General features: G+C 50.6%; 1 protein-coding gene across 3 annotated transcripts in view; it reads right to left on the reverse strand.

Annotated features, from left to right (window-relative positions):
- c9 (complement component 9) overlaps positions 1-18,589 on the reverse strand; it is a 69,228-nt gene that overhangs the window by 31,856 nt on the left and 18,783 nt on the right. For all 3 annotated transcript variants that reach the window (XM_063049622.1, XM_063049623.1, XM_063049624.1), the window contains exons 4-6: positions 8,343-8,484; positions 6,190-6,328; positions 5,588-5,791 (exon numbers count right to left, since the gene is read on the reverse strand). In XM_063049622.1, coding sequence (XP_062905692.1) covers positions 5,588-5,791; positions 6,190-6,328; positions 8,343-8,484 — 485 coding nt within the window. The remainder of the gene's footprint in view (positions 1-5,587; positions 5,792-6,189; positions 6,329-8,342; positions 8,485-18,589) is intronic.

Genomic DNA, 18,589 nt, shown 5'->3' on the forward strand with positions numbered 1-18,589 from the left:
CTCTCACCCTCCACTCTCCTCTCACCCTGTTTCTCCCCTCTCACCCTCCACTGCCCTCTCACCCTCCACTCCCCTCTCACCCTCCACTGCCCTCTCACCCTCCACTCCCCTCTCACCCTCCACTGCCCTCTCACCCTCCACTCCCCTCTCACCCTCCACTACCCTCTCACCCTCCACTCCCCTCTCACCCTGTTTCTCCCCTCTCACCCTCCACTGCCCTCTCACCCTCCACTCCCCTCTCACCCTCCACTCCCCTCTCACCCTCCACTGCCCTCTCACCCTCCACTCCCCTCTCACCCTCCACTGCCCTCTCACCCTCCACTCCCCTCTCACCCTCCACTGCCCTCTCACCCTCCACTGCCCTCTCACCCTCCACTCCCCTCTCACCCTCCACTACCCTCTCACCCTCCACTCCCCTCTCACCCTCCACTCCCCTCTCACCCTGTTTCTCCCCTCTCACCCTCCACTGCCCTCTCACCCTCCACTCCCCTCTCACCCTCCACTCCCCTCTCACCCTCCACTGCCCTCTCACCCTCCACTCCCCTCTCACCCTGTTTCTCCCCTCTCACCCTCCACTGCCCTCTCACCCTCCACTCCCCTCTCACCCTCCACTCCCCTCTCACCCTGTTTCTCCCCTCTCACCCTCCACTGCCCTCTCACCCTCCACTGCCCTCTCACCCTCCACTCCCCTCTCACCCTCCACTGCCCTCTCACCCTCCACTGCCCTCTCACCCTCCACTCCCCTCTCACCCTGTTTCTCCCCTCTCACCCTCCACTGCCCTCTCACCCTCCACTGCCCTCTCACCCTCCACTCCCCTCTCACCCTCCACTGCCCTCTCACCCTCCACTCTCCTCTCACCCTGTTTCTCCCCTCTCACCCTCCACTGCCCTCTCACCCTCCACTCCCCTCTCACCCTCCACTGCCCTCTCACCCTCCACTCCCCTCTCACCCTCCACTGCCCTCTCACCCTCCACTCCCCTCTCACCCTCCACTACCCTCTCACCCTCCACTCCCCTCTCACCCTCCACTCCCCTCTCACCCTGTTTCTCCCCTCTCACCCTCCACTGCCCTCTCACCCTCCACTCCCCTCTCACCCTCCACTCCCCTCTCACCCTCCACTGCCCTCTCACCCTCCACTCCCCTCTCACCCTCCACTGCCCTCTCACCCTCCACTCCCCTCTCACCCTCCACTGCCCTCTCACCCTCCACTGCCCTCTCACCCTCCACTCCCCTCTCACCCTCCACTGCCCTCTCACCCTCCACTCCCCTCTCACCCTCCACTGCCCTCTCACCCTCCACTCCCCTCTCACCCTCCACTGCCCTCTCACCCTCCACTCCCCTCTCACCCTCCACTATCCTCTCACCCTCCACTCCCCTCTCACCCTGTTTCTCCCCTCTCACCCTCCACTGCCCTCTCACCCTCCACTGCCCTCTCACCCTCCACTGCCCTCTCACCCTGTTTCTCCCCTCTCACCCTCCACTGCCCTCTCACCCTCCACTCCCTCTCACCCTCCACTGCCCTCTCACCCTCCACTGCCCTCTCACCCTCCACTCCCCTCTCACCCTCCCCTCCCCTCTCACCCTCCCCTCCCCTCTCACCCGGTGTCTCCCCTCTCACCCTCCACTGCCCTCTCACCCTCCACTCCCCTCTCACCCTCCACTCCCCTCTCACCCTCCACTCCCCTCTCACCCTCCACTCCCCTCTCACCCTGTTTCTCCCCTCTCACCCTCCACTGCCCTCTCACCCTCCACTGCCCTCTCACCCTCCACTGCCCTCTCACCCTCCACTGCCCTCTCACCCTCCACTCCCCTCTCACCCTCCACTCCCCTCTCACCCTCCACTCCCTCTCACCCTCCACTCCCCTCTCACCCTCCACTGCCCTCTCACCCTCCACTGCCCTCTCACCCTCCACTGCCCTCTCACCCTCCACTCCCCTCTCACCCTGTTTCTCCCCTCTCACCCTCCACTGCCCTCTCACCCTCCACTGCCCTCTCACCCTCCACTCCCCTCTCACCCTCCACTGCCCTCTCACCCTCCACTCCCCTCTCACCCTGTTTCTCCCCTCTCACCCTCCACTGCCCTCTCACCCTTCACTGCCCTCTCACCCTCCACTCCCCTCTCACCCTCCACTGCCCTCTCACCCTCCACTCTCCTCTCACCCTCCACTCCCCTCTCACCCTCCACTCCCCTCTCACCCTCCACTCCCCTCTCACCCTCCACTGCCCTCTCACCCTCCACTCCCCTCTCACCCTCCACTACCCTCTCACCCTCCACTCCCCTCTCACCCTCCACTCCCCTCTCACCCTCCACTCCCCTCTCACCCTCCACTGCCCTCTCACCCTCCACTCCCCTCTCACCCCCTCTCACCCTCCACTGCCCTCTCACCCTCCACTCCCCTCTCACCCTCCACTGCCCTCTCACCCTCCACTCCCCTCTCACCCTCCACTGCCCTCACCCTCCACCCCCTCCACTCCCCTCTCACCCTCCACTGCCCTCTCACCCTCCACTGCCCTCTCACCCTCCACTGCCCTCTCACCCTCCACTCCCCTCTCACCCTCCACTACCCTCTCACCCTCCACTCCCCTCTCACCCTCACTGTTTCTCCCTCTCACCCTCCACTGCCCTCTCACCCTCCACTGCCCTCTCACCCTCCACTGCCCTCTCACCCTCCACTCCCCTCTCACCCTCCACTCCCCTCTCACCCTCCACTGCCCTCTCATCCTCCACTGCCCTCTCACCCTCCACTCCCCTCTCACCCTCCACTACCCTCTCACCCTCCACTCCCCTCTCACCCTCCACTCCCCTCTCACCCTGTTTCTCCCCTCTCACCCTCCACTGCCCTCTCACCCTCCACTCCCCTCTCACCCTCCACTCCCCTCTCACCCTCCACTGCCCTCTTACCCTCCACTCCCCTCTCACCCTGTTTCTCCCCTCTCACCCTCCACTGCCCTCTCACCCTTCACTGCCCTCTCACCCTCCACTCCCCTCTCACCCTCCACTGCCCTCTCACCCTCCACTCTCCTACGTCAACATTTGAAATGCTCAACCTGATTCATTCTAACTACTCCAACAGAGGGCTAGAATGTAAAACCTAGGATGTAATGCTGAGGCTTTATAAGGCATTGGTCAGATCACACGGAGTATTGTGAACAGTTTTGGGCTCTGTATCTAAGGAAGGATGTGCTGATATTGTGGAGGACCCGGAGCAGGTTCACAAGAATGATTCCAGGAATGAGAGGGTTAGCATATGAGGAGTGTGGTTGATGGCTCTAGGGCTGTAGTTGCTGGAGTTACGAAGAATGAGTGGGATCTTATTGAACCCGTCGAATAGTGAGAAACCTAGATAAAGTGGGTGTGGAGACGGTATTTTCTCTACTGGGGGTGTCTAAGACCAGCGGACACAGCATCAGAATAGAGGGACGTCCATTTAGAACAGAGATGAGGAGGAATTTCTTTTGCTGGAGGGGGGTGAATCTGTGGAATTCATTGCCGCAGACGGCTGTGCAGGGCAGGTCAGTGAGTATACTTAAAGTATTCTTTAATTCTGATTGTCTGGTAAGATGGTGGTGTGGGTACACACAGCGGCCTCTCGGGGGCCAACCAAAGGTGCACTTTTCTTTGTTCATAGCAAGATTATTCTTGACTCCAATAACTACTCATTCAGCAGGTCCACTGCATCAGTGAGCTTCTCATTGTCTGGAGTAGCTAGCCGAAAACGGCCATTTGGACGGTCAGGCTGAGAGAGTTGGGACGGGACATCGAACTGATGGAGACGAGTTGAGCTTTCGAGCTGAGGGAGACGAGTTGGGACGTCGGGCTGAGGGAGATGAGTTGAGTTTTTGAGCTGAGGGAGACGAGTTGGGACGTCAGGCTGAGGTAGACGAGTTGGGACGTCGGGCTGAGGGAGATGAGTTGAGTTTTTGAGCTGAGGGAGACGAGTTGGGACGTCGGGCTGAGGGAGATGAGTTGGGACGTCGGGCTGAGGGAGATGAGTTGAGTTTTTGAGCTGAGGGAGACGAGTTGGGACGTCGGGCTGAGGGAGATGAGTTGAGTTTTTGAGCTGAGGGAGACGAGTTGGGACGTCGGGCTGAGGGAGATGAGTTGGGACGTCGGGCTGAGGGAGATGAGTTGAGCTTTTGAGCTGAGGGAGACGAGTTGGGACGTCGGGCTGAGGGAGACGAGTTGGGACGTCGGGCTGAAGGAGATGAGTTGAGTTTTTGAGCTGAGGGAGACGAGTTGGGACGTCGGGCTGAGGGAGATGAGTTGGGACGTCGGGCTGAGGGAGACGAGTTGGGACGTCGGGCTGAAGGAGATGAGTTGAGTTTTTGAGCTGAGGGAGACGAGTTGGGACGTCGGGCTGAGGGAGATGAGTTGGGACGTCGGGCTGAGGGAGACGAGTTGGGACGTCGGGCTGAGAGAGACGAGTTGGGACGTCGGGCTGAGAGAGTAGGGTGGGGCCATTGAGTTGAGGGAGGCAGGTGGGCTGTCAGGCTGAGAGAGTTAGGTGACTAGGTTCTTTTCCTCCCATTCTCGTTATTTTGAATGCACGTGTATGTTTTCGCACTTTGGCCCACAGCAACGCTGTCTTGTTCATCTGTATCTATGTACAGTTTGAATGACAATTAAACTTAATTTGATTTGACATCAAAGGTTACAGGGAGAATAGGGCTGACAGGAAAAATAAATCAGCCATGATAGAATGGCAGAGCAGACTCGATGGGCCAAATGGCCTAATTCTGCTCGAATGTCTTGTGGTCTTATCAATGTCAATGTGAACACAGGGAAAGGAAGCAACTTGGGAGAAAGTGGTGATAGGAATTAAAGATGGGAGCGTCACCCTGCAGTGTATGAATGGGCATCCACCCACCCTCTCCCACCCCTCGCCTATACCTCCTCCTCTCTCTTCTTTCCCACAGTCTCTCTCCTCCTTACTGTTTTACCACCACCCTATCCCCATCTACCCCTCCTTCCCCACTACACCCTTCTCTCTATGCCCTCCTTCCCTACTACTGTAACCCCTCCCTTACCCACCGTACCCTCCTCTCTGAACTCTCCCTCCCCACTCCTGTCCCCTCTCTGACCCCTCCCTCCTCACTATCCCCTCCCTCCATACTCCTGTCCCCTCTCTATCCCCTCCCCCCACTCCTGTCCCCTCTCTATCCCCTCCTCCCCACTCCTGTCCCCTCTCTATCCCCTCCCTCCCCACTCCTGTCCCCTCTCTATCCCCTCCCTCCTCACTCCTGTCCCCTCTCTATCCCCTCCCTCCTCTCTATCCCCTCCCTCCTCACTCCTGTCCCCTCTCTATCCCCTCCCTCCCCACTCCTGTCCCCTCTCTATCCCCTCCCTCCTCTCTATCCCCTCCCTCCCCACTCCTGTCCCCTCTCTATCCCCTCCTCCCCACTCCTGTCCCCTCTCTATCCCCTCTCTCCCCACTCCTGTCCCCTCTCTGACCCTTCCCTCCCCAGCCCTGTCTGCTCCCTGTACCCTGTTTACTCCTGACCCCTCTCTAGGCTCCTCCTTTGCCTCTGCCCTCCCCGTACCAGAGCCCCCCCACCCCCCACCCCCCCACGGTGTCGGTTCGTCACCTGGAACTCTTTGTGAGTCAGCAGTTTCTCGAAGCTTTTGCTGAAGTTGGCGCTGATGTGCAACCCAGCTGAGAAGTTCACCTTCGTGTTTATTTTCAGTGAGAACCCCGCGTTGAATTTGCTGGTGATCTCCTTGAAGAACTTCTTGACGACTTCGCTAGAGCTTTCGTACATCTCGGTGGTGAACTGCTGCCGGGCGTATGTCTGGGTAGGTGGGAGGGGACCACAGTGTTCGTTTGGAGAAAGGTCATACCCACCACCCTCGTGCCCCCTCTACACCTACAGTCTCATCCTAACAACTCCCTACCCTCCCTTCTGTCCTGCCAACAACTGCATTCCCTCCCCTCCCAACAACTCCATCCCCTCCCCCTCCCAAAAACTCCCTACCTTCTCTCTCCTCCCTCCAACCTCTCTCCCCTCATCAGCTCTTTCCCCCTCTGGCCTCTCTTCCTCTCTCCACTCCCTCCTCCCCTTCCCCTCATCCCCTCTCTTCCTCACCTTCCCTCCCCGTCTGTCCTCTCTCCCTCCCCTCCCTCCTCCTCCCTCTCCTTCCTCCATCCTCTCCCACTGGCCCCCCCCCCCCCGGGACTGCGCGTTGTGACCTGGTAGCGGAATGCGTTGATGTTCCAGGGGATACGGACGCGGACCCTCTCGATGCCGTCGTAAACCGTGTTGCATATCCCATTGTAGAGGTTGTTGTTGAAAGGGTTTCTCAAAGGCTCCATCCCCAGGATATTGGCCCTGTGGACCCAGGGCAGCAGGTGTGAGATGGCTGCCCACTCCCCTACCAAACCGGACTCGTAGAGCGGTAGAATACAGAAACAGGCCTTCCACACATCCTCTGTGCTAAACTGTTAGTCCCATCAACCTGCACCTGGACCACAGCCCTGCATCCCATATACCTATCATAATTTGTCTTAAACGTTGAAATTGTCTCCACATCCACCACTTGTGCTGGCAGCTCGTTCCATACTCTCACTACCCTCTGAATGAAGAAGTTTCCCCGCGTATTCCCCTTAAATATTTCACCTTTCACCCTTAACCCATGACCTCGAGTTCTAATCTCACCCAAACTCAGTGGAAAAAGCCTGCTTGCATTTACCCTCTCTATTCCCCTCATAATGTTGCATACCTCTATCAAATCTCCTCTCAATCTTCTATCTCCAGGAAATAAAGCCCTAACCTATTAACTAAGTCATAGTCATACTTTATTGTCCCGGGGGAAATTGGTTTTCGTTACAGTTGCACCATAAATAATAAATAGTAATAGAACCATAAATAGTTAAATAGTAATATGTAAATTATGCCAGTAAATCATGAAATGTCCAGGACCAGCCTATTGGCTCAGGATGTCTGACCCTCCAAGGGAGGAGTTGTAAAGTTTGATGGCCACAGGCAGGAATGACTTCCTATGACGCTCTGTGTTGCATCTCGGTGGAATGAGTCTCTGGCTGAATGTACTCCTGTGCCCACCCAGTCCATTATGTAGTGGATGGGAGACATTGACCAAGATGGCATGCAACTTAGACAGCATCCTCTTTTCAGACACCACCGTCAGAGAGTCCAGTTCCATCCCCACAACATCACTGGCCTTACGAATGAGTTTGTTGATTCTGTTGGCGTCTGCTACCCTCAGCCTGCTGCCCCAGCACACAACAGGTCCTCGATTCCCAGCAACATTATTGAAAATTTTCTCTGTGCTCTTTCAATATCATTGATATCTCTCCAGCACAGCACGCAGTACTGCAAATTTGGCCTCACCAAAGTCTTATACAATATTGCATCTCCTGATCTAATCTATGAAAGCCAATGCACCAAAAGCTCTCGTTAGGATCCTATCTACCTGTGACGGGGAGTTATGAACCTGTTGTCCCAGATTCTTGTGTTCCACCAGGAGGTGATGCTTCTGCCCATACAGTTGTGTGCTCAGCACCTGCTCTACTCCCTGTACCTGACTTTGTGGCCAGATTCCTCTTGAACTGCAATACTAGTGATGGCACTGCAATGGGACAAGTCTCGAATAACAATGACTCAGAGTACAAGGAGATAGAGAGCTCAACAAAACTAAAGAGCGTGTCACTGGCAACAGGGAAGAAGATGGTGCACATGGTCCTGTCTACATGAACAGTGTTGAGGCCGAGCGCTTCAAGTTCCTCGGCCACTAGCCTGCCCCGGCCCAACACCACAGCCAAGAGAGCTCACCAACACCTTCGATTCTTCACTGAATTTTTTCCTCTTATGGTAAATCGATGAAAACTCTTTGGAGGCCGAACAAATTCACCTCAGGTAGATGCACCACGGACAGCATCCTATCCAGATGCACTGTAGCTTGGCACAGCAGGACCACAAGAAACCACAGAGAGTTGTGACACAGTTCAGAACTTCACAGAAACCAGCCTCCCCTCCGTGGACTCTGTCTACTCTTCTCACTGCCTCAGTACAGCAGCCAACATAATCAAAGACGCCACCAACTCCAGACATTCTCTCTTCTCCCTCCTGCCATCGGGCAAAAGATACCAAAGCCTGAAGGCATGTACTACCTGGCTTGAGGACGGCTTCTATCTCACTGTTGTAAAGCTATTGACTGTTAAGGTGATTATTAACGGAATCAGATGTTGGGGAGAGAAGACAGCAGAATGGGGTTGAGAGGGAAGTGTAAACCAGCCATGGTGAAATGGTGGGGAATACTCGATAGGCTGAACAGCCTAATTTTGTTCCCATGTCCTATGGTTTTACGGAGTGTGTTGATACTTACCCAGAACCAGCAATGTGTGCCATTTCCAAGGGTTCCACCTGCCTCCTACAAGGTGAGCGGGTGTCCTCGCAATCATCCTCGTCACTGAAGTCACCGCAGTCGTCATCATCGTTACACTTCAGTCTCCTGTTGATACAGTGCCCTGTGAGGAGACAGGAGGTGAAGCTCTTTAGTTCTCCCATCCTATCAGTTCCAGTGTGGGCACGAGCCTCCCCAGCATTGAGGGTGTCTTCAAAAGGCGAGGCCTCAAGAAAATGGCAACCATCATTGAGGACCCCCATCACCCAGGACATGCCCTCTTCTCATTGCTACCATCAGGGAGGAGGCACAGGAGCCTGAAGACTCACACTCAATGATTCAGGAACAGCTTCTTCCCCTCCAGCACCAGATTTCTGAATCGACAATGAACCCGCAAACACTAACTCACTATTTTTGCTCTACTTAATTTAATTTTCTTTTTGTAATTTATAGTTTTTTATGCATTGCAATGTACAGCTACCGCAAAGCAACAAATTTGATGACATTGTGTCAGCGATAACAATCCCGATTCTGATTCTGATCTCGTGTGTGGAACTAGTGCACAAGACGACCCAAAAGTTACCCCCCGAGCTCGAGCCCGTGCCGTCGCTTTACCTGTAGGGTGCTCTGACACCCCCTGTGCTCCACCTAGACAGGGTCACATGGTACTGGTGCCAAGTGGAGGGGTGGGTTAGTAAGTTTGCTGATGACACAAAGGTTGGGGGTGTTGTGGATAGTGTGGAGGGATGTCAGAGGTTACAGCGGGACATCAATAGGATGCAAAACTGGGCTGAGAAGTGGCAGATGGAGTTCAACCCAGATAAGTGTGAGGTGATTCATTTTGGTAGGTCAAATATGACGGCAGAATATAGCATTAATGGTAAGACTCTTGGCAGTGTGGAGGATCAGAGGGATCTTGGGATCCAAGTCCATAGGACACTCAAAGCTGCTGCGCAGGTTGACTCTGTGGTTAAGAAGGCATACAGTGCATTGGCCTTCATCAATCGTAGGATTGAGTTTAGGAGCCGAGAGGTAATGTTGCAGCTATATAGGACCCTGGTCAGACCCTACTTGGAGTACTGTGCTCAATTCTGGTTGCCTCACTACAGGAAGGATGTGGAAACCATAGAAAGGGTGCAGAGGAGATTTACAAGGATGTTGTCTGGATTGGGGAGCATGCCTGATGAGAATAGGTTGAGTGAACTCAGCCTTTTCTCCTCGGAGCGATGGAGGATGAGAGGTGACCTGATAGAGGTGTATAAGATGATGAGAGGCATTGATCATGTGGATAGTCAGAGGCTTTTTCTCAGGGCTGGAATGGCTAGCGCGAGAGGGCACAGTTTTAAGGTGCTTGGAAGCAGGTACAGAGGAGATGTCAGGGGTAAATTTTTTTACACAGAGAGTGGTGAGTGTGTGGAATGGGCTGCCAGCAATGGTCGTGGAAGTGGATACGATAGGGTCTTTCAAGAGACTCCTGGACAGGCAGATGGAGTTCAGAAAAATAGAGGGCTATGGGTAACCCTAGATAATTTCTAAAGTAATTACATGTTTGGCACAGCTTTGTTGGCCGAAGGGCCGTAATTGTGCTGTAGGTTTTCTATGTTTCTATGTTTCACAATAAAATTGGTAATTGGTTAGAAAGACTGCCCAAATAGATGTGATCTTGCATTGTTTCGATTATGGCTATTGTTCTACCATGCATTTATTGAGTATGCCCACAAGGAAATGTATCACAGGGTTTTATGCGGTGACTTGAAAATAAACTTGCTTTGGACTGTTGATCATTTTTGTCATACGTACCATGATACAGTGGTTCGCCTGCCACCCAGACAGATCATTCTGCACATCATGGCTTGCAGAGGGTTCTGCATCAGTTGGAAAACTGGGCTGAAAAATATCAGATGGAATTGAATGCAGGCACGTGTGAGGTTTTGCACTTTGGTAGGACCAACCAGGGTAGGTCTTACACAGTGAACGGTAGGGTGCTAGGGACTAGGGTAGAACAAAGCGGTCTGAGAATACAAGGCCATAATTTGTTGATAGTGGTGTCACAGGTAGATAGGGTCGTAAAGAAAGCTTTTGTCACATTGTCCTTCATAAATCAGTGTATTGAGTACAAGAAATGGGATGTTATGTTGAAGTTGTATGAGACATTGGACAAATTTGGAGTATTGCGTGCAGTTTTGGTCACCTACCTACACGAAAGGTGTAAATAAGGTTAAAAGAGCACGGAGAAATTTACAAGGATGTTGCCGGGTCTGGAGGACCTGAGTTAAGGAAAGATTGAATAGTTTAGGACTGTAATCCTTAGAACATAGAAGACTGAGAGGAGATTTGACAGAGATATACAAAATTATGAGGGATATCGATAGGATAAATGCCAGCAGGCTTTTTCCACCGAGGTTGGGTGAGACGAGAACTAGAGGTCATGGGTTAAGGGTGAAAGGTGAAGAGTTTAAGGGGAACCTTTTCACTCAGAGGGAGGTGAGAGTGTGGAACAAGCAGCCAACACAAGTGGTGAATGCGAGTTCTATTTCAACTTCAAGGAGAAGTTTGGGTGGGTACATGTATAGTAGGCATATGGAGAGCTATGATTCCAGTGCAGGTCAATGGGAGTAGGCAGTTTAAGTGGCTCGGCATGGACTAGATGGGCCAAAGGGCCTGTTTCTGTGCTGTACTTCTCTATGACTCTATGACATCAGTACGTTGAGATCATGCAAAAGGAAACCAGAATACTCAGTGAAGTTAGTGAAGTGTTACAGAGAGAGTGCAGTGTAGGATGACGGTAAGGTGTGAGAGCCACGGTGGGCTAGGTTGTGAGCTGAAGTGTTCATTTTGAGAAGTATGAGTGGCCCATTCAAACGTCTGGTAACAGCAGGGTAGAGGCTGTCCTTGAGCCTGCTGGTACGTAATTTCAGACTTTTATATCTTAGATGCAAGAGATTCTGCAGATGCTGGAAATTCAGAGCAACGCTGGAGGAACTCAGCAGGTGAGGCAGCATCTATGAAGAGAAAACATAGAAAACCTACAGCACAATACAGGCCCTTTGGCGCACAACGCTGTGCCAAACATGTCCTTACCTTAAAAATTACCCAGTGTTATGCATAACCCTCTACTTTTCTGAGCTCCATGTACCAATCCAGGAGTCTCTTAAAAGACTCTATTCAAAGAGAGGAATAAACAGTCAACGTTTCAAGCTGAAACACTTCATCAGGACTTTGTGGCCTCTACCTCATGAGGGGTGGGGGTGAGAGACAATGTCTGGGGTGGGCATGTTGGCTGCTTTACCGAGGCAGCAGGAAGTGTAGATGGAGTCCGTGGAGGGGAGGCTGGTTTCTCTGATGTGCTGAGCTCTGTCCACATGTACCTGAACACAGTGAAAAGCTTTAGCTTATCGTACCTCCCAGAAAGATCATTGCACAATGATCAAGGCAGTGGAAAAGAAAACACTTTGCAGAACAAAATGCACAGTACTGTGCAAAGCCTTAGGCACATATACATCAAAGGTTCATTTTACTATCAAAGTGCATGCAGAATACAACTCTGAGATCTGTCTTCTCTAGATAGCCACAAAATACAGAAAACCATGGAAGTCGTTGAAAGGAAAGATATCAAACCATGCTCCCCCCCACCTGCATGAACGAGGAAAAGAAACAAAACTCGCAAGCCCAAAACCCCACAACCCCTCCCTCGCAGAAAAATCTAACAGATTGCCCACCCGGACACGGCAGCTGAAACATCACACCCCTAACGCCCAAGCCCCTCCCAAGCCAAAAAAACGGCAATGATAACATCAGACCGCAACCCCTCTCTCACACACAAAAACCACCGGGTCACTCACACGGAAAAACCCCAACAAAAGCATCAGACCTCGAATCCCCAACCCCTCCCTCATCGGGAAAAAATAGTAACACATTGCCCACCCGCCAATCGGCAACAAGAAAGAAAACACGGAACAACTGAAGGAGACCATGTAAGCTAGTCCATATGTCTCGGAATGTATACAGCTAGGCTGATTGGGGCTCCTGCAGGGTACTGTTTTTGTCAATGTAGAACAGAGAGCGAGTTTGTAAACCTAGCGGGAGCAAAGGACGTTGGGAATGGCGAAGGTGGAGTGCTGCGGGAGGGGTGGGGGACGGTTGGTAGAGAAGGAGAGCCAGGGGTGGGGATGGTGCCGGTGCAGACACACCCAGCCCTGAGACACTAGGATAGGTCATTTGCTTCCAAACAATTGCTCAGTACAGAATGTCTCTCTGATGCTTCCCGCTCCCTCCCCTCTCCCTTCCCCTTTACCAGCCATGATTCCCCTCCCCTGCCCCCTTCCCACTCTCAGTCCACTATAGTGACCCGGATCAGAATCAGGTTTATCATCTCTCACACATCGTGAAATTTATTTCTTTCATGCAGCAGTGCAAGTGCAATAGATAAAGTTACCACAGTACTGTGCAAACGTCTCAGGCACCCTAGCTATATATTGTGTATATATAAATAAGACTTTTGCACAGTATTGTAAGCACAAGAGATGCTGGAAATCCAGAGCAACAGACGCAGAATGCTGGAGCAACTCAGCAGGTCAGGCAGCGTCTAGGGAGAGGAGTAAACAGTTGACACATCGGGCTGACACCCTTCGTCAGGGCTCTTCAGGCCCACAGAACAGTGTTAGAGAGACAGAGAAATGAAGCCAGGGTTTGTCAGAGCTGCCACTTTTGGCACTGATAACTAGTCTACTATTACCGCACGTGCTGAGATACTGTAAAAAGCTTTGCATGCCATCCAGAGAGATCATTTCACAAAGCTAATTGTATTCCACATCTCAAATCCTTGTGAATTATGTAAGGGTGGATGTCTATGACCTGAATGACTGTAACATGGCGGTCTCCTGTGTACGAGATTCAAGGTCAAGATTGATTAATGTTTCGTGTAAAGAGGAGCAAAACAATTGTTACTCCAGATCTGGTGGGTCACAAAAAAACACAATAAGCTGAAAAACACAACAATAAACAAACACAATAAATATAAATACATAAGATAGCTTATATACACAGATTGATTGTGTGTCCATAAAGTGACTGTAGGCACAGGAGTGTCTGTATATGAGGTGACTGACAGGAAATGATAAAGTAGTGGTGGTTGGGGGTGTGGAGGGGTGGGTTTGTGGGTGGAGGTGTTGATTAGACTTACTGCTCGGGGAAAGTAACTGTTTTTGAGTCTGGTGGTCCTGGTGTGGTCCTGACGGGAGTGGGACAAACATACCATGAGCGAGAGGGGGGGTGGGAGTGAGATCATTCATGATGTCACCTGCCCTTTATTGGCACCTTTCTGTGTAAATATGAGGTTAATGCTGGGTAGGCTGGTGCCAGCAATGCGTTGGGCAGTTTTGACTACCCGTTGTAAAGGGTTAACGTTGTTATAGCTGAGGGTGGTAATAGGTACAAGATCCACTACCTATCCCCTATCCCAATGGCGTGCGCCTGAAATAGCCTCTGACAACCAAGTCCAGCTCCTGGCCTTCACGAGTGGCGTAGCTACAAAGCCCGGAGGCACCGTTTCTACTGATAGGAGAAGGGGCAAAGGTGGGTTACCAGCATCTTAAAACCAGTCGCTTTGGGCAGATGGGGCTCGTAAGCTGTGGTTGTCAGCTCATCTAGGAGAAGGAAAACTCTGATCTCAAACCTCCACTGCCTCGTGGCTATGCCCACTCCTGGGGAAGGCTTCAGGAGTAACCCCGGGGAAAAAATCCAGAGTTGCTCCCTCGGGCAGTCCTATGTGGAATTGAACCCTGACTGGAAACTCTTGCAATGACACTGGTACCGGTCTCTGCCGTTCCTTTGGGTTCATCAGATGCTCGGAGAGCGGAAGCCTGCTACCTGGGCAACAGCGTGCTCCCCATATCGTACTGCCCTGGCTTGTGTATCTAGGCAGCTCGGACACAACGTCCATGGTTGACCCTGACCGACAGAGGCCTCTCTCATCACTCCCACTGTAAAGTATTCCTGGAGCAGTTCTGTTGATAATCATGTTGGTATACTCATAAAAATATACAACACAATTAAAAATCATAAGTAAAGACAAACGTTATATAAAATACAGTGCAGAAGTCTCAGACAGGTAGGGTGTAGGGAGCTGAAGACTTTTGCACAGTACTGTAGTAATTTTATATATTACACTGTACTGCTACCACAAAAAAAAACATGTTGACAAATGCAGAACTGTGCAAAAGTCTTTGGCACCCTAGCTATATAAATATATATATGTGTCTAAGAGTTTTGCACGGCGCTGTGAAATTTCTAGAGAATTCTGCAGGAGGCTAGAGAGAAAGTCGTAGAACAGTATAGCACAGGAAAAGACATTTTGGTCCACAAGCTACTTAAACTCGTAATTAAATGCTTAACTAAACTAACTAACTGCCTCTGCTACACCGAGTCTATATTCCAAATCACAATTCATGCATCTGTCCAAGAGTGTCTTAAACGCCTCTCTCGAATCTGCCTCCCCCCACCCCGGCAGTACGTTCTGTGCACCCAGCACACTCTCTGTAAAGATAAATTTGTCCCCCTCACCCCCTTTGAACTTACTCCCTCCCAGCTGAATTGACACCCTCTGGTATCAGACATTCTTCAGCCAGACAGAAGTGATTCTTTGAAATTCATTGCCACAGATGACTGTGGGAAGCCAAGTCATTGTGTATAATTAAAACGGAATCTGATAGTTTCTTGATTAGTAAGAGTATCAAAGCTTACGGAGAGAGGGCAGGAGAATGGGGTTGAGAGGGGAAACTAAATCAGCCATAATGGAATGGTGGAACAGAATAGATGGACCGAATGGCCTAATTCTGCTCCTATATCTTGTGATCTTACGGTCCAATTCCTTGAGTGAACAGGAATAAGATACATAGATCCGGCAATTGCAATTAGTGGGTGAGGTCAAAGAGAGGGGGAAGAGGGAGGGAGGGAACGTTGACTCAGACCATGAGAGGCCTGCGTCGGGCATTTTCATGCCTTACAAGGCGCAGATTGGAAGTCTGTGTGGGGCGCCACTCCTCACACAGTCGCTAGAGCAATGTGTGGTTAAGTGCCTTGCTCAAGGGCACAAACACGCTGCCACAGCTGAGGCTTGAACTAGCCACCTTCAGATCACTAGACGAACACCTTAACCACTTGAACACGTGCCCATAGAGAAAGAGACCATAAAGTATGGGACTAGAGGGGGAGAGAACTGACCGGAAGGAAGAGGTCCTGCAGTTAAGTGGACACAGGGGGAGTTAGTGTCCGGGGTTTCACCGAAGGCAGAGTGACCATCATCACAGGGCACAAGAGACTGCAGATGCTGGAAACAAAACACACTGCAGGAACCCAAAATTCAACATTCAACATTCAAATTGTTCCATATCATTTCCAGTAGACAAGTGTAAAGGAGAATGAAATAATTGTTACTCTGGGTTCAAAGCAACATAAAAAAAAACACTAAGATAAGGAACACAATAATAAAAAAAATACACAAAATAAGTATAAACGCATAAGATAGTTTCTATACACAGATCAATTGTACGTCCATGAAGTGACACATAAGGTGACTGACAGGAAATAATGAAGTGTGGAGGTTGGGGGTGTGGAGGGGAGGGTTAGTGGGTGGAGGTGTTGATCAGCCTCACTGCTTGGGGAGTGCAGTCTGCTGGTCCTGGTGTGGATGCTACATAGCCTCCTTCCTGATGGGAATTGGGCACACAAAATCAGAATCATTTTAATATCACCGGCATATGCAATGAAGTTTGTTAACTTCACGGCAGCAGTACAATGCAATACATTGTAAATAAATATAGAGGAAAAACTGTTAATTTAACTATATAAATGTCTATTAAATAGTTAAATTAACTTAAGTAGAACAAAATAACAGAAATAATAGAAGTGGTGAGTTAGTGTTCATGGATTCAATGTCTATTCAGAAACCAGATGGCAGAGGGGAAGAAGCTGTTTCTGAATCACTGACTGTGTGCCTTCAGTTTCTGTACCTCCTACCCGACAGTATCAGTGTGAAGCTGGCATGTCCCGCTGGTGGGGGTCCTTAATGATGGACGCCGCCTTCCTAAGGCACTGCTCCTTGAAGATGTCTTGGACACTATGGAGGCTGGTGCCCATGATGGAGCCGACTAATTTTACAACTTTCTGCAACTTATTTCGATCTTGTGAAGTAGCCTTCCCCACACCTCCCCCCGCCACCACAATACAACCTGTCAGAATGCTCTCCATGGTACGTTTGTCAAAGTTTTCATGTGTTTTAGTTGACAAACAAAATCTCCTCAAACTCCAAATGAAATATAGCTGCTGTCTTGCCTTCTTTATAGCTGCATCGATATAAGACCATAAAACATTGGAGCAGAATTGGGACGTTTGGCTGATCCTTTTTTCCCCTCCTTAGTCCCACCCCCCAGCCTTCTCCCCGTAACCTTTGATGCTGTGTCCAATCAAGAATCCATCAAGCTCTGCCTTAAATACCCTTAATGACCTGGTCTCCTCAGCTGCCTATGGTAACAAATTCCACACGTTCTCCACCCTCTGGCTAAAGAAATTTCTCCACATCTCTGTTTTAAATGGATGCCCCTCTATTCTATGCTCTGTCCTAGACTCCCTCACCATGGGAAACCCTTTGAATCCTTCTGAATTCCAGCGAGTACAGACCCAGAGCCATCAAACTTTCCTCATATGATAACCCTTTCATTCCGGGAATCATCCTTGTGAACCTCCTCTGGACCCTCTCCAATATCAGCACATATTTTTTTAGGTGAGGAGCCTAAAACTGTTCACAATACGCAAGGTGAGACCTCACCAGTGCCTTATAGAGCCCCAGCATCACATCCCTGCTCTTCTATTCTAGACTTCTTGAAATGAATGCTAATATGGCATTTGCCTTCCTCACCACTGACTCAACCTGCAAGTTAACCTTCAGGGTGTTCTGCACAAGAACTCCCAAATCTCCTTGCATCTCAGGTTTTTGGATTTTCTCCCCATTTAGAAAACAGTCTTCACATTTATTTCTTTGACCGAAGTGCACGACCACACATTTTCCAACATTGTATTTCATTTGCCACTCTCTTGCCCATTCTCCTAATCTGTCGAAGTCCTTCTGCAGCCTACCTGTTTCCTCAACAATACCTGCCCCTCCACCTATCTTCATATCATCTACAACTTGGCAACAAAGCATCTATTCCATCATCTAAATCATTGATAGAGCATAAAGACAAGTAGTCCCAACATCAACCCCTGCGGAACACCACTAGTCATCGGCAGCCAACCAGAAAAGGATCCTTTTATTCCCACTCGCTGCCTCCTACCAATCAGCCAATGCTCTAACCATGCCAGTAACTTTCCTATAATACCATGGGCTCTTAACTTGGTAAGCAGCCTCATGTGTGGCACCTTATTGAAGGCCTTTTGAAAATCCAAATATACAACATCCACTGCATCCCTTTTATCTATCCTACTTGTAATCTCCTCAAAGAATTCCAGCAGGTTTGTCAGGCAAGTTTTCCCCTTGAGGACACCATGCTGACTTTGTCCTATCTTGTCCTGTTTCATCAAGTACTCCATAACCTCTTCCTTAGCAATTGACTCCAACATTTTCCCACCCACTGAGGTCATGCTAACTGGTCTATAATATCCTTTCTGCTGCCTTCCTCCTTTCTTAAAGAGTGGTGTGACATTTGTAATTTTCCAGTCCTCTGGCACCATGCCAGAGTCTAATGATTTTTATAAGATCATTACTAATGCCTCCACAATCTCTACTGCTACCTCTCTCAGAACCCAAGGGTGCAGTTCCTCTGGTCCGGGTGACTTATTTCATATTTTACCACAGAAACTACAGCACAGAAACAGGCCTTTTGGCCCTTCTTGGCTGTGCCGAACCATTTTCTGCCTAGTCCCACTGACCTGCACACGGACCATATCCCTCCATACACCTCCCATCCATGTACCTGTCCAATTTATTCTTTAATGTTAAAAAAGAACCCGCATTTACCACCTCGTCTGGCAGCTCATTCCATACTCCCACCACTCTCTGTGTGAAGAAGCCCCCCCAATGTTCCCTTTAAACTTTTCCCCCCTCACCCTTAACCCATGTCCTCTGGTTTTTTTCTCCCCTTGCCTCAGTGGAAAAAGCCTGCTTGCATTCACTCTATCTACACCCATCATAATTTTATATACCTCTATCAAATCTCCCCTCATTCTTCTACGCT

This window comes from Mobula hypostoma, chromosome 5 (genome assembly GCF_963921235.1).
Source record: "Mobula hypostoma chromosome 5, sMobHyp1.1, whole genome shotgun sequence".
Taxonomy (NCBI): domain Eukaryota; kingdom Metazoa; phylum Chordata; class Chondrichthyes; order Myliobatiformes; family Myliobatidae; genus Mobula; species Mobula hypostoma.